This window comes from Falco rusticolus, chromosome 2, assembly GCF_015220075.1.
Source record: "Falco rusticolus isolate bFalRus1 chromosome 2, bFalRus1.pri, whole genome shotgun sequence".
NCBI classification, from domain to species: domain Eukaryota; kingdom Metazoa; phylum Chordata; class Aves; order Falconiformes; family Falconidae; genus Falco; species Falco rusticolus.
In genome coordinates, this window is record NC_051188.1 from 114,140,449 (window position 1) to 114,156,595 (window position 16,147).

Below are 16,147 nucleotides of genomic sequence, written 5' to 3' on the forward strand. Positions count from 1 at the left end.
TCCTTGGTTATCCAGCAGATATGGAAGGGAGGGAGAAGGCTGGGGTGAAGCGTAAAGGGGAAGAGTCGTGGACTTGGATGTAGGCAAAAATAGCGAGCTGTGTGTGCGGGACGTGGAAAGGAGTGGAATGAATAGAAGGTAGGATACGTCTTCATAGGTAGGGAAGAAAGGATAGGATTTGTATGTGATGATCAATCGCTTGCAGTCACAGGGTAACTTTAGATTTTCAGAATGAGAGTTAGAAAGCCAACATGGAAAGAGTACAGTTAAAATTGGAAATATTACAAAATACTTACCAGAAAGGTACTGTCCGGGGGAAGTCTTATAACTTGACCAGAAGGATTTGTGTTTGGGGTTCCGACATCTCGGAACTTTCCGACTTTCAGCTGTGTTTTCTTGCTTGCAATTTACAGAATGACAGGCATTTTCGAAATGGTGTAGTGTTTCTTAAACTTCAGCACCTTGCAGCAGGAGAGAAGCCATTTCCTTCGCAGGCATCGCCTCCTGTAAATAACAGATACTCACTTTACACACTGAGCAGTTGCTAACTAGGAGCACATCCAGAGTTTTATTTTCCTGTATTAATCAAGGAAAAATGGATGTGCTTTTTAGTAGATGTTTCCTTTACAAGATGCCGTTAATTGGTGTTTCGCTGACCGAGTGTTTAAACTCGGTAGCCAATATGAAGCAGATACAACCTCTTTCTCATGGCCAGCTGTGCAAGTTGCTATGGGAACTCGGTGGGGACTATCTGCAGATTACTGCTCTGGGGACCACACCTGGCTTATTTGCATTCAATTTAAGTTGGGGAAAATTCAAAAGAAGAAAAGAGGAGTGTAGACTAGCCGGTAGGCAGGCAAAAAAAGGGCTTGTCATTTTGAGACTGTCACATTGGATGGAAAAGCTGCTCGTATTCGTGGTTCTTGCAGACTCGTGCAGGGTTCTGAATTCCGTAGCCTTTTTCGTGCATTTTGCCGGTGTTGTGAGGCTTGTTGGAAGTGTAATGTCACAGAGGATTTTTTTGGTACTCTTCCCTCTAACTTAGTTAAATCCCAGAGAATTTGTTAATTTCTCTGCATTTTTAATGAGAGATCTCTCTGTGATGGTGAGGGGATTGCAAAGGTCGTGAGGAATACAGGTCATTCTTTTTTAAAATGGCAAGTTGGTTCAGCTCAGTGCAGTGTTAACATGTCAGTGCAATACCGAGTGTTGCTGGAGAGCTTAGCGTGACTTTTTTTTTTCTTTTGAATACCAAATTGCTCTTCTTTTGGTGGTAGCTGTGACTTCCTAAGGCAGCTGTGGAACAATTTTCATTCAAGACAGCAGCAGTGGCCAGCTGGAAGCTCTCTGGCTGTTTGTGGCTGGATTTTGGGGGATGATGGTGTCCTGGCACTTAAGCACTTGACTTCTTTCTTGTTTGTTCATTCTCAGTACGTGAACTTGCCTTTTGACCAAGGCTGGACAAAAGCGATTGAAACACCACTGTCGGCCGACTTGCTTTTTATGGTATTTCTTCCATTGGGCTGAGAGACTGCCTCGGTGCCTTTCTGCGGGAATGTCTTATGGGAACATGTCAATTTTTTTCAGAACAGCAGGCTTAGAAGCTTTGAGAAATCTGTGATCACATCTCAGTAGCATGGTGTTTCTTTAAAAAATATGTATATTAAAAAGACATACTATATATATACACACTATAGTACATATGTTTTTATAAAAGAACACATGAAGTATGTATAAATACACATAAAGTATATATGTTTATATATAAAACATACAAAGTTCATATATATTTCTGAGGGTTTATGGGTGGTTGTCTACCTGTAAACATTTTCAGTTTGGTTCTATTGTAATGTCACCAGAGCCTTGGTCTCCCTTGAAGGTTCAAGTTTTCAACCTGTTGTGATGCTGTAGACCAACATACGGGCATTTTATATAGGTGCATATACACATTTATAAGGTGGACTTTTTGTTTATTTGCTATAGTTCGGTTTACTGTAATATTATAGGTTTATTAGTAGTTATTTTAAAATTCTTCAGTGAACAATTCCTTGAATTTGGAGTTAAGCAAGGTCTTAGCTAAACTGCTTAATGGTATGATTGTTGCTGTTACTCTGCTGCTGCTTCTGTTAGTTTTTGTCAACACCCCCCCCACCCCATTTTCTTTACTTGCAAAACCTTGTAGTTCTAATGCCTTCTTCAACACATCTGATGAAAAGAAGTGATTATATAGTGAAGTCTTACAATGTAGGAATCTCTTTAATGTTTTCGAGCATGGAAGTGGTGTGTGTGAGGAGAGCAGAAATCAGAAAGAGTATTCAAAAGAGTGGAATTGGAGGGGGACATGCAAATGTAAGTATACTAATTGATTCAAGTTGTCAGCGTTAGGGCTGAGAGTCAGTCTCCCAAAGAGGAAATAAATAGCTGTGGTGAGATTCTGAGCTCTTCTATTTGATACATAAGTTGTGTGATAAAGTTCATAAGATGAATATGTAACATACAAGTGGATTTAAGCTGTAGACAATAGATGTTTGAAGGCAATACTGCTGCTGAAACAGTCTTGCCCAGTTGTTTGTTCCTGTCTCCTTGCTGCCTTTGTCCTGCAATAGGGTAAATGTTTCTCCCCTCAGATTAAGAATCAGATTTGGGTTAGTATTTTCTCCTTCTAGTTGGAGTAGTTTTAACACAGATCGGTTCTCTTGTGTAGTTCTGTATGCGGCAGCCCGAGAGAGGAGGCGGTAGAGCAGCAGGGATGAGCGAGGCTGCAGCTACTGGTGCTCCTGCTGGCTTTTTCCTGACTCAGCGTTCATGGCCATAGTACTGACAGGCATTTATCTAGGGTCCTAAATTAAGTGTCCTATTTTTAATTATTTGTTTCTGTGTGAAAATGGTGAGATATGCATATATGAAACTCGTGTTTTATTGAGGAATTGTTGGCTAAGAATTAAAGTATTCTGGGTATCACTTTTTAAATTTTTTTTTTTTGTTAATGCCTTTTGTTGACCTATTTTTTTTCAGCTGATTTCTTTTACCCTGTAATTTGTGAGTAGATCATGAATTCCTTTTAAGAGGAAAGTATTACCTTTAATTTGTGAGTAGATCATGCATCTCTTTCGAGAGGAAAGCGTTAGGCTGACAGATACAGAATGAATCAAAATAAGTTACAGAAAGTGGGGCAGTGTAGAAAAGTTTCTCTGCTCTGGTTTGGTGGAGAATAGACAAGATATTCCTTCTTTAGGAGTGTGTGTCCATGGGCCTGCAAATAAAATGTGCGTGTCTTCCCAGCAAATCCTCTGCAAACACAGCCACAGGTGGTAGTCATGCTGCATACACTTCAGCATTGCTGCTAGCGAACCCTTTCTTGTGGTTATTTCCTGGAAAAGCTAATCAATGCCTTTTCTACTTTAGCACAGCATAGCTGCTAAAATGGGCAAAACTGTGCTTGTGAACATTTCCTGGAAAAGCTCATGCAGGTAATACTTTATATGTGTAGCTACGCTGTGGTTTTCACTTTCTACTGTTCCTAAATTACCATAAATTAAAGACCCAGGTGCCCAGCAAATTTGTATTTTTATTTTTTTCTGACTGAGAGCAAATGCAGTCTTACGTTAGCTCTGACCATCCAAAATGATAGATACTTGGCTAGGTGTGCTGATGGATGGAATCGGTGTCTGCAGTGTGAATAACTCCATTTCTTTCTTCAGATCTTGCATTTGGCAATTTTTTTGTTCAATTTGTAACATACAAAGCAGCTTGTCTGGAATTTGCCCTTTTCCTCTTAGAGATCAAATAATTTAAGCTTCAGAAAGAAGCATTCTCATGACATGTCTTGTGGTTCCTACAGGTGTTAATAGTGTCTGGATCAGTGTGCTGAGGGCATTAAAGCAATATCCTTCTTCAGATTTGAGGTAGTTATTAAGGAACAGAGAGCAAAAGCAGTTTCTGCAAAAGACAGTGATAGCAGCAATGCAACTTTGATTCATACCAGAGGTTTTGCATGTGCTTTTTTCTGTTAATTTGTTTGTCAAACACTCTAATGCTAACTAGAGCTAAATACTATCTCTGCTGTTGATCTTGAGGTACCCAGTTGGCTGCAGCAGAAATCATAATAAAGTTAAACCTGTGACTTTGATTTATGTATTTTGAGAGTGACCTGTAGTGTATTTAATGACAAGTGGTGTGGAGACTCTGGGGTTTGAATTGAACTGAATTGTATGGTTAAGTCATGTACTGAATTAGTCTATTCTTTGCAGAGCCCCTATTCATCAAGCTAGACTAGTAATTACTACTTTGGCAAAGTGGAGAACAGAGAAACAGCGTGTTTGCATAAAGCATTATGTTTTGATTTACAGGTGAGCTTAAAAATAATGTTTTTAAGCTCTGAGAGCCTGTCCCTGTTATGTGGGTGAACATGGGGAGGCAAATCTCATGCGTTTGGAATGCAGATACGGTGATGGCTCCAAAATATAATAATGGAACTGCTAAAACAAATCCTGCCATTCAGTATTTGAGCTCGGCATAAGTAGCCTTCATATGTTGTCAGATCAATTGTGCTGTGATATACACATTAGAGAATATTTATTTTACTCAAATATTTGACATTTTTAATGTGTATTGCAATAACAATTTGAAACTACCAATAGATGCCATTTTCATTGCTTGGTGTTTTGGTAGTGTGAACTGTGTTTACCTTTTCAAATGTGTGCACAATTTTAGTGAAGATGTGTTCCCATAAACATCATCTCAGCACACTAGTAGGAAGAGATGACCACTTTAGGTCCAGGGAATACATGAACATGAGCTGGTGTTCCCTGCCAGGAGAAATTTGGGGTGACCCCACTCCTCGTGGTTGCTGGTGTTCCAGGATCTGCAACTGCCCCAAGCTGCAGTGTCCATAAAAGCTTTCAAGGTTTCAGGGTGGTGGGGTTTGTTGGGTTTTTCTTGTTTGTTTGTTTCAGTACTGCTGTTACATAGACCTGTGCCCTGAGATTGCTTCTTATTTTCCTTATTCTGACAAATTTTGAAGTTTTACTGATAATGTTCTTCAGCCCTCCCTTGTGTTTTGTTCATGTAACTTCTCATCAGTCTTCATTTCATTTCAGTGTTTCTCTACTTTGTGCCCTGCAGTACTTGCTGAAAAGCAACATGAGGCATGCAAATCCTGTAAAAGTAATCAAATAGAAGAGGTGCTTACTAATAAAAAAATATACATCTGCTCCAGGTGTTCATACTTGTCAGCGTGAAGTATTTCAGATTTGACAATCCAGTAATTTCAAAGGGAGGTGAGGCGCACTTATGTGGATGAAAACTCAATCAGGTGTTTCCCTTAAAATATGTACATTGAATATTTTTTTTTTTAGTGTGTGTTTTTAAAAAATCCTGCTTAACTTTGGATACTACTTTTTACTTGCAGGTTTATTAGAGCAGTGGAAATGTAATGGTATAGAGCCATACCTGAAGTGTGGTGGAGTCCAAGCACAATTTGCTCAGGTTTTTATGTTAACTTCTAGTTATATTGAAAGGAGGTGAGTGCCCTCCTGCATATATTAAAAAGTGCTGCTGTGCAACAGCTGTATGTCAGGTGCAACATGCTAGTTTAAATAACGCAAATTTGTTTTCAGTTTTATGCCACTTCGGGTTGTTTTTTTGAATTAAGTGCCTGGAGTCAGTGCTTATGATGTAGTTTGGTGCATGTATATAAATTTTTAAAAAAAGGTCTTGAGCCGTTATGAGATAGTAATGAAAACCTTAAAAACATAGTATGAGTGAAACATGGTGTGCTTAAATCAGGAGTTGTAAAGACCTAACGCTTGCTACTTTTCAAAATATTCCGTGATTTCTATGTAAATGTTATGACAGTTTCATGGATCGAAGTTGTGGTTTTGAACAAAGGTTGACTGCACTGAATTTATAGCCTTAGCTTTTGGAAAGAAAATGCTCAGCAGAATGAAAGCAAAACTTCGATGTAAATATAATATGGACCCTTTCTTACGCCCTTACTGCTTGTATGCAGTAAGGGGAGGGCAAAACTGTTCAGGTGATGCACCAGAATCATAGTATTAGCTATGAGTTTCAAATAAGGCTCTGTTTGCATGTGAAAGATATAATGCTGTAATTTTCAAATAAGGGTATTTATTTTCCTCCCCTGCCTCCTGCCACTCCACCCACTTTTTCCCCTCCTCATATGGTAGTACTGTACTGTGAACTTGTCATGACCACAGTTTTCTTACTATAAAAAACCCCTCACTTTTAATATATTTTCTTACTATAAAAAACATGGTAGCTGCTACCTTCTGTGGACAAAAGTAATAAAGACTTAAAAAACCAAACACACAAACCAACCCCTTTATATTAATGGGTCAGGTGCTGGAGTATCTGCTGTCCTGCACTGATAAGATGAATTAGCATTCCTGCTTAGCTGTCTGCATACTTAATTTACCTCAAAAAAGGTACAGGAAAGAATTTTGAAAGACATTTTGTGTGGTGGGAAGTTTGAGAGGATGGTTATAATTTTAGTTTGTGAGAGAGAAGTAAAAGTAGATGTAGACTAAAATTCCAATTCATAGCAATTGTGTAATGACCTGTAATTCTACATCAGGCCAATTTTATTTGACTTTATCCAGACAACTGCTCTTTGGCTTTCAGAGCAAACTTAGCAATTTTCAGATAAAATCGATTTTGTTAGCCAGTGTCAAAGGTGGTGGCTAAAATTAGGGCTTAGTTTGCAGCCCTAACTATGAACAGGCTGCTGTCTGTCTGTCCGTAATTACTCTAAGAGGATTGTGCCAACTTTAATAACAGTTTATTTTGTTGAAGTATGTCATTTTTGTTGTAACTTTTTTTTTATATATATATAGCACATTGCAGTTCTGTTTGATGAAATTTTTATTAGGTTTCATTTAGCTGGTGGAACAGGGACTTGCAACTGTCTTGAGTTAAAAATGTAGTTGCTCTGTGTAGTGTCAGTTTAGGGCTAGGTGTATCTGTGGCTTTGGCTGGCGTGGCATATGGCAAGCAGCCTTACTCGGAGTGTTGCCAGCGTTCATTGACGTTGTGCTTAGTCATGCGCTATTTTCAATGCTTTGGTGACCAGTCTTGAGTGGTTCTTCAAGGTAAAATATACGAGACGCTGATACACTAATGAAGGTGGTATGCTAATATGTTACAATTAATACCGTGTTTTCTTCCCTTGTGTCGTTCCAAGTACACCATTCAAAAGGGAAATAATAAGTTGTTGGCTTATTGGGTAATACGGCCATGCTGTATCCGAAAGCATGCCTGTGAGGTTCCCAAAGGTCACGCTTGTCACGGAACTGGCTAGTGGCAGAAATTTCCTAGCTGTCATTGAGGGCATGTAGCAAGTGACATTTTACTAATATATGGAAACATAAAGGCGTTGAATCCAGTAATGTTGATAGTACCTTTGTCCTTTATCCCTTTATTCTGCCTCATTTATATTGTTTTTTAAAAAAAAGAAAGAGGGAAAAAAAAAAAGACTGGCTGACCATCTGAAGATAGGGGTTTAAACATCTTTTGCCCCTGGTTTGTAACAAGTTTCACTATCTATAACACTTATTTACAGTAGATGACATTGCAGAATAATTTTGTGGAGTTCATAAGTCAATTTGGCATAATAAATAGAGGAAAAAAAAGGGGGAGAAGTAAAAGAGAAGATGCAAAAGGAGGTCAAACCAAAAGTTGCATAACCTGCAGGCAAAAATGAGTTTTCCTTTTCCAAAAAGTAAGGTACTAAGGTATCAAGTACAATCATTAGAACTGAATAAATGAAGTGACATATTGGTGGGACAAACAGCAAAACAAAAGCATTCATTTGAGATGGGAACGTACAGGAGGTACGTAGGGAGTGAAGGGGAGGATGGGATCTCCTGAAACCGTTTCTGCATTCTCTGAAGTGTTTGACAGAAGAACATCTGCCTTTGTCATACCTGGCGCCATGTTAATGGCTTAATTTCTTTGGTTTAAGGAGAAGTATGAATAGAATTATGTGGGAAAAATCGTCATCAATTGCAGAATTGGGTGAGGGGCAAAGAACCAGTTTTTGAGATGTGTGTAGTGTTGCGGGGTGTGGAGAGTTTTCTGCACTGATGATCACAAAGTGCACCACTTTCTCTTCTTGGAGGTGCCTTTGGAGGGAAAAAAATTGAAACTTTATGTGCAAAGCTCAGAGTGGTATTTTGCTTAAACGTGAGTGCCAGAAGTATGACTTCGGTTCAGAGTGTTAAGTAACTTCTAAAGTAAGAATTCAGAAAAAGAATGGCCAGTAATGTGGCAGAACCTGTTAAACTAGCGTATTCCACCATTGGTTTTGAAGCAGGGTGGTATGCACTGTTCCTCCTCAAACCTTATCCTGCTTGTGTCTTCAGGCCTCCTTTGGAAACCCAGATAAATAGTTGCAGTAGCGTGGCCTAAATGAAACAACAGAGTTTAGGGTTTTTTGTATTTTTTTTTTGGCCAAAAATGAAGAACTTACAGAAAAGGGAAGATAATAGGATTGTCGGAACTTACAGAAAAGGGAAGATAATAGGATTGTCGGAACTTACAGAAAAGGGAAGATAATAAAACTGTCAAAGAATGAAGTGGTCACTGGAAGAACAGTTTGGTTTTTTTTTTTTCCTTTCTTGATTGTTTTTTGTTTTTGGTTTTTTGGTTTTTTTTGCCAATTGTTAGTTTGAAAGGTCAATGTATAAGGTTTTGTTTCAGTTAGCAGGTTAGTAGAAGTTACAGTTCAAACAAACATTTGTGGGGGGTTTGGTGTTTGTGAGGCAGATTGGTTGGCACGGTTGGGAATGGGAAGAAAATTTCTGCCTTGTCCTTGCTGGCTGTCAATGCACTGTTGATAGTATGGACCATGAGTAGCACCGCGGCACCAGCAGCATGCTTGCGAACACTGCTTCAGGCACGTCCTTCCCTGGCCTTTATTTGCTGTTTGCTTGTTGTGTTGTTTGATAAGAGTCATCCATCACTACACACGTGCCTGCTTTTAACGGTCACTTCCTGCGGTCCGGGGCTTTCATGCTGCACCTGCGTTCAACCCGCTCAACACAGACTCTCATCTGAAAAGGACCCCAAAGATGACACCGCTGTCCTCTTACTATACTACTGGCCGCCTCAGTTCAGCCACTATTTAAACTGGCCCTTGCTTTGTGAAGTGCTTGGCTTGTTACACCGTTTGTGTCCAGACTCCTCTAATGAAGCGAACGGATCGTCTCCCAGTGCATTCCAACAGCATGTATGGAAGAGTGAAGTTTACTGAAGGTCTGCGAACCGTGGAGATGTGCCTCAGAATTCTCAGTGGCACACGTGAATGAGTAGAAAACCAAGCCGGAAACAAGGTATTAGAAAAACCTCTTCGGTACATGCAGTTGTTTCCCTGCAGTTGGGAGCACCTTCCCTTCTTGCAATCTTTTTCAAGTGTAGATCATTCATGTTAAATATATAGCGGGGAACATCTTGTGTTAAGTAGAGATATGAACCTGAACAGAAGAAGAGGTCAAGCGTGGAAATAAATTCCAGTCAGTACTGGATGACTGAGAAGTCCCTTTTCTCTCACTCCCTCTTGTTTGGAGAGGCGGTGCTTGAATTCACTTGAGAAATGAGAAGTACAGCTAGCTTTTTAAAAGAAAAAAGAAAGAAAAAACCAACTTTCTCTTTAAATTCACATTAACATCTGGAAGTGGGTGGCTCAACCCTGTAGTCACCTGCATTATCACATTATCTTTTCCTGATCAGAATATGGAGTATTAAATGTTGTGATGTCTACATTACACTTTAATTTCTATATAAATGTTCTTGCTGTTTAGGATACTAGTATTTGAGTGGTAAACAGACTGTTTGAAATGATTTAATCTAGGTTCATAGTTTGTTGGTACGCTTAGTTCTGTGGACCACGTTTAGAAAATAAGATTGATTCCCCCACAGACCAAAGCCTCCCAGTCCTCCAGTCCTTCAACGTACTTTGTGGTCACAGCAGCGAGTGCGTTCTGGTTATCACTGAGTGGTTCAAAGATGCAACCCAGGTGTAAAGTGCCCTTTTCAAAAACCATAGCTCCGCGGCAAGCTTTCTTTAGCTATATGGTGTATGTTTGTGGAAGAGATTAGTAACAGGTTCTTGTTTTTTCTTGGAAGTCATTGGAAAGCAAAAGACTACATCTATTTTGATTTCACTCGGGATAGATTAGTGGGTGTCAAATGTTACACAATACTTGACATATCCACTGCTGTTAAGTTGGGCATGGCGAAGGGATTACCCGACAATGAATCACCAAGCTCTTTAGCCATTTAAAGGGAATCGTGCCGCTTCCTTGCCCTGGTGGTACTCTCTCTCCTGCCCAGGACCTTCTTGTGACAGTTCATGTTCAGATGTGGAAAACTCCATGCAGATGTGCAAGCACGGGTTTGACAGCTTTGTGTTCAGCTTCTACCTTGCTAATTGTTTTCGTGGGATTATTTGGATTGTGTAGAAAGCTTTTTCCAAATCCCCTTTATTACTGAAGTTATTGTTGCCAGCAGGAATAAGATTAAAGGTGCTTAAGTCTGTAGAGTTGTTTCTAATTTGTACATGTCATTTCAGTGGCATTTGAACAGAACTCTGTCTCTTCCCCTCCCTGCTCCCCTGTGGTACTGTGCTTGAGTTAGGGCTGAGAAGCCAAGCTATTGGAAGAAAATTCATTTTGTTCCCTAATTATTATGCTGGCACTCGGGAGATAATTTTTCCCTTCATGCACTGCCAATTAATATGCAAATGAGCTGATAAATATTTATACCATGATTTAAATTATGCAGGGAGCGCTTTCAGTGTACTCTGCAAATGAATTGTTCATGGACTTCAAAGTGCTGGCTGCTGTGCTAACGAGAGGAGATTTGCATAAGGCCCTAATCAGGCGCATACTGATTAAGCTTCATTATGGAAACTGCCAGCTGCAATCTTTGTTTCTATTTTATTACAAAAAGGGGAACTTTTCACGCTTCAGTCGCCTTGACAATGTCAGACACAGCTAGTAGGAGAGACTAAAACTCCACAGAGCAACTGAAGTTTCCCCGTTCAGTTGAAGATTGCTATGGTGTAACTGAAGTTGTGTTTCTTCCCCCACCTCCCCACTCCCTTTCGTGTTCGGTCGAGAGCAGTAGTGTAGATTTGATAGAAATTGCCATTCTCCCTTTCCTTGGACTATCTGAACCTGTAGAGGATACCACAGCAATGCTGGACTGCAGCGACTACATTCTAGGTGGGTACCAGCTCAGCTCTTTCTTACAAGCGTTTAATATGGACACAGAGGCTGTGAGGTTGGCTATGCATAGAGGCTTAATCACATATGCAGAAGCTAGAGGAGGTATTTGTAAGGCTGAAGCTCACCAGTGAATCGGCAGCAAGTAGCTGCCTGGTAGATAGATAGAGAGAGAAAGATCTGTACCAGGGAAATACATGGTTTGGGGTTGTTTTTTTTTTCCTCCTTCTTTCCCTCATTCCAGGAGAATTTGTTTCCTCTGCAATGGAGAGATTTGCTGATAGGCTTGGATGATACTAATTACAGACCTTTTGCTTTTAGGATTTCAATCTGAGAAGCATTTGGCTCCTAACACACACTGGACTTGACTTGCATATCCTTCTGTTATGAATTTTAAAGCATTAACAAGAATGAGAGAGTGTCCCAGTCTCAAATAATTTAGTAGCTGTATTGAGCCATTCCCCGACAGAATGTATATTATGTCTGTGTATTTTTAATGTAATAGCAAGGTTCTTCATGCGTAATAGAAAATGAGGTGGAGTGCACAGTGGTTGCCATTGATACCGTTGCAAGCTGTGCCTAAGGTTACCGGGATAATGTATTTCCTGCACTGAGATTCCATCAGCACTGCAGGACAGACGTGCCGTAATTTCTTCTTCAGGTCTTTTAAAGTTATTTATAATAACCCATCATCCCAATTCTACAATAGGTTTTATTTATTTTCAAGCCTTCTTCCCCAAAGCTCAAATGTATAGGTACCCCCCCCCCCTTTTTTTTTTCTTCTTTGATTCCGTTTTATAAGTTCATGTAAGAACTTACATGCCAAAGTAAGAATATATTTTTGGATGGTAAATTTTAAAGCAGACATCTGAATATTTGTTTCTGAAGATTAAATGATTTTTTGAAAATTAATTTCTAAAGAATTCTTGGCGTGTTTTCACTCACATTGAACTTCAGTTTTTCCATACGCATCAATGAATCATTTTTGCTGATGCTGGTGGAGTATTAGGCAGTTTCACTTTCATGGTTGAAAGGAAATAGTTAATGATAAAATTCCATGTTCAGATTTTCTGTGTTTTACTGGCTATGTAGAGTCCCTAATACTCCAGGCTGGTCCAGTGTCTGTTGCTCCTTTCTTCTGAACACTTTTTGCAATGTTACGGAGGGTGTGTGGAAGCCTGGCACACACGCAGCCTTGTGACACCCTCAGCCCTGCTAGCGGAGCAGCAATACTGAGCGTATTCACTCCTGAGAGTTTGATTTCAATCACGCACCTGCTGCTTTCGATCCTTCCTTCTGTGGAGTTTGTTTTTAGATAATGTTGGCAGAAGTTGTAGCCCAGGGCTTTTATTTAAAACCTGAGCAAGATCTAAAGGAGAAAGAAAAGGTGAGGGCGTTATGGTTTGGTTTTTTTTAGCCCACTTCATTTGTTTATTCTTTTAACTTTAAAGCAGAAATTGTATGAGCATGTATAAACCAAATACTCTTTTTATTTGACTTATAATGAATCCGTAGGTTTAGTATCCTGCGGATATGTGTCTGTTTTGCTGGTAGCAGTTTTGTGCTTCAGATGTATGTCATGCCATTTGCAATGGAAATAGCGGCATTGTTCTTGATACTTTACATGCAGAAGGCCCACAGATTGAACAAGAAATAGTCAGCTGGTGAAATAATGGATGCTATCCTTCGTTTGAACCTGAGCAATACCAGAAAGATCTGTCTTCATCCAACTTGCCGCTTTTTTGCGGTACCAATGTTTGAGGTCTCTGTTAGGGATGAATCTTTACAATAAAATATTCTTCATGTTCTTCATGCATTTGGTTCTTGAGTAAACTTTATGTATATGTCTTATTACTAGGAAACACTAAAAACCTTTTTTAAAAAGATTTTGCAGTGTGGCCTGACAGAAAAAAACCATGTCCTGGTTGCTTTACAGAAAGAGGTCTGGTACAGTTACAACTTTGTCCTGAGGAAACTTGCTGGTCATGCAGGAAGATCTGTTGTCTGAGTCCCCGCATACAGGGGGAACGGTCACTATATCGCTTGGAGTTCTGTGCCCAGGACAGCTGTGTCCCTGCTCCGGGTTTAGTTTGTTTATTCTACCGTTATTATCCTACAGGGTGGCTCTAATACTGCAATGTCTGCAACAGACAGGCACAGGAGGCCCTGTGCCATTTTTCTTGCAAGAGCTTTCTGAAGTGGTTCAGCAGATGGATCCTCTGTCATTGAGAGATGATCTTCTCAGCCTGTGCCTCTTCCCTTCTGTGGTTAGTGCTGTCAAGAGTTTGGGCTGCCCTTGTGATCTGGGCTTAAAAATACATCCTATGTCCAGTAGCCCCATGAGTTAGCCCTAGTTTCCACAACCAAATGTTTTGGACTTCTAAGCCCTCTTTGCACGTTTTCCTGTTGGATGAGGACTCTCCATATTTGTGTCCAAAGCAAAGTCTCCCATCCAGTGTTCTCTGAACCTAAACTAATTTCAGTAGCCAGCTGTGTGTCAAGGAATGAACTAATGCTCTTTATCAAATGAATGTTGCCTGTAATCGCTTTAAATAAATGTGCTGTTGCCACAACAATAAACTCAGTTTAAGGTATATGCAAATTCTAGATAGAAACATACTTTTTGTTCTGTACGCAGACCTATCAGCAGGGAAGGGCACATCAACAAACATTTCTAAGCAGCCAGTGGAACCCCTGTTCTGTTTTCTAGAGTGTGGATCAGACTATCCAAATGTGGAAAATGGCAAAATAAGGAGCTGGGGAGCACTAGGTTCTGTATCAGCATCCTTAGCAGAGCTCTGTCTTTCAGGACTATGAACTCATAGCTTGAGTCTGCTAAGCAGAGGTGGTGAAAAATGGGGCAAAACTTGCAGCCTTTTGCTGAGGTGTGAGCGTGCTGGTTTCAGCAGCAGCACTCAGCTGGAAAGTTTCTCCTTACTCACTCTGCCTTTCAAAAAGCAGTTTAACACATCCGCCTTTCTACTAAGTGCAGCGCCAATACTTCAGATATCTTCTACACATGGCTGACAGTTGCAAGATTTAAGCATAGGCATAGGAACTTTCTGAGAAGAGCTGAGGGTCTGGAGAGGTCAAGTTAATGTGTTGGGGAAGATTCCTGTTCGTTACAGTCCCCTCTGGGTTTTCTGGGCCTTACTGGGTTCAACTGCAGCAGTTGTTTACGTGGAAAATTACTTTGTTTTAGAAATATTGATGTGTCTTAAGTTATGCTTCCTAACCGCTTATTGGAGTTTTTCCAAGGTTGATGCCTCTTACCTTTTCTCTCACACGTGCTGCATTTCTAACTAGTTCCCACCTCTTCCCACCTGTTCCCACCCTGCGCTCCCAGCCAGGCTTCATCATGACTCCTTGTTTTCATTCTGGTCCTGTCCACGTGCTTCGTTCCTCCTGGCTTGTGCTTGTGTTCCTCTGCCGCTGCCAGCCACCCCCCCCCCCCCCGCCAGGTTCTGATAGCCTGGGGGTGGCACTGGTCTCTCTGGGCAGTAGCAGGTGATAGTACATGGCTACAGTCTGGCTTCTCATCTCCAGCTCTCACAGACCGATACTCCCGTGCTCATTGGGAATATCTGGTGGAAAGATGCGGCAGTTAGTGCTGTTACTGTATTCTTCTTCAGCCTGTTGGTATTTTGGAAATCACTGCTTTGATGAAAGTACATGACAGAGGTAACCTTTTAAGCACCTGGCAAGAGAATATCCTGGAGTAAAGGGTTCATTTTGAGCTCATTGAACTTGCATTTAACTGGTTATGGGAATGGAAGAATGTGCTTAAGGATTTGCTTACACTTCATTTTATGAACTAGTCTGTCTTGAAATTCTTTTTGAAATTTTCATTTGTGATAACGTGCCACACTGAGGTCGGTAGCAAGGAATGAGGAGGTAATAAGCTGGAGAGCTGATGCTGTACACAGAACATCTGTATAGATTCCTATATAAGGAAACTATATTCTCTGTCTGCCATCTGGAGAGGCCCTCTGCGTTGCACTATATTCAGCTGACAAGCTTTGAAACCAAGAGCAGACTTTTCAATAGATTCATGCAGAGGGAGAAGTCTTTCATATATGAATTATTTCATATTTGTATGGTTTTGCACGAATATGTAGGAAATATAAAATAACTTAATATCAGTGACATTCCCGTAAAATAAAAACGCAGTATTAGAAAAATGGCATCTATTTAATTATAATCACTGAATTTCCTCTCTCTTGGGGGGGTGGGGGGGAAACCAGCATGAGAATAATGTAGGCTGTGATGGTCAGACTTAATGTTTTTGAATCTTGATGTAGTCATTGTTCCTTCTCTCCACCCCCCACCCCCCTTTTGCTTCTATGACTTTCATTGTACTGAAAATTAAGTTCCTACCTATCTTTGCCCTCCAGCATGCTGTCTTTTATTCCCTTAACACCATGTTTTCATGTATGGGGATAACAACATACAAAATTTTGAAACAGTATTTATCTGGAAGATTTAGTATTGTGTTCTGCTTCTGATCATTCTTTCTGTGTTATAATCTGAATTAAGATAACGTGCATATCAAATTTCCGATGTTCTGTACTTCCCTTGGACAAGGAGGTATTAATAGATTTGAGATTTTTTGCTGCATTAGTTTATCTTTATTTCTGTTTTAATGCAGACTCAAGAATGAACAATCCGTCAGAAACCAGTAAACCATCAATGGAGAGCGGAGATGGAAACACAGGTAAGAAATGATGAATTGGTGCACAGATATTTTCCTGGTGGAATTGAATGGACATTAAAAACAAGATTTCTTTACCAGTTCACAGGCATTAAAAAAACCCCAACAAAACAAGAAACCTCCCCCACAACCTCCTGTTTTCAGAGACTTGGGAACACTTTTGTCTTGTTGTTAACCCCACTCTGTGCAAGGC

At 40.2% G+C, this 16,147-nt stretch overlaps 1 protein-coding gene across 1 annotated transcript in view; it reads left to right on the top strand.

The window, feature by feature from the left end:
* Positions 1-16,147, top strand: part of POU2F1 (POU class 2 homeobox 1) — a 121,891-nt gene that overhangs the window by 48,841 nt on the left and 56,903 nt on the right. Inside the window, 1 exon segment of the mRNA XM_037378056.1 lies at positions 15,892-15,957. Within this exon segment, the coding sequence (XP_037233953.1) occupies positions 15,892-15,957 (66 nt within the window).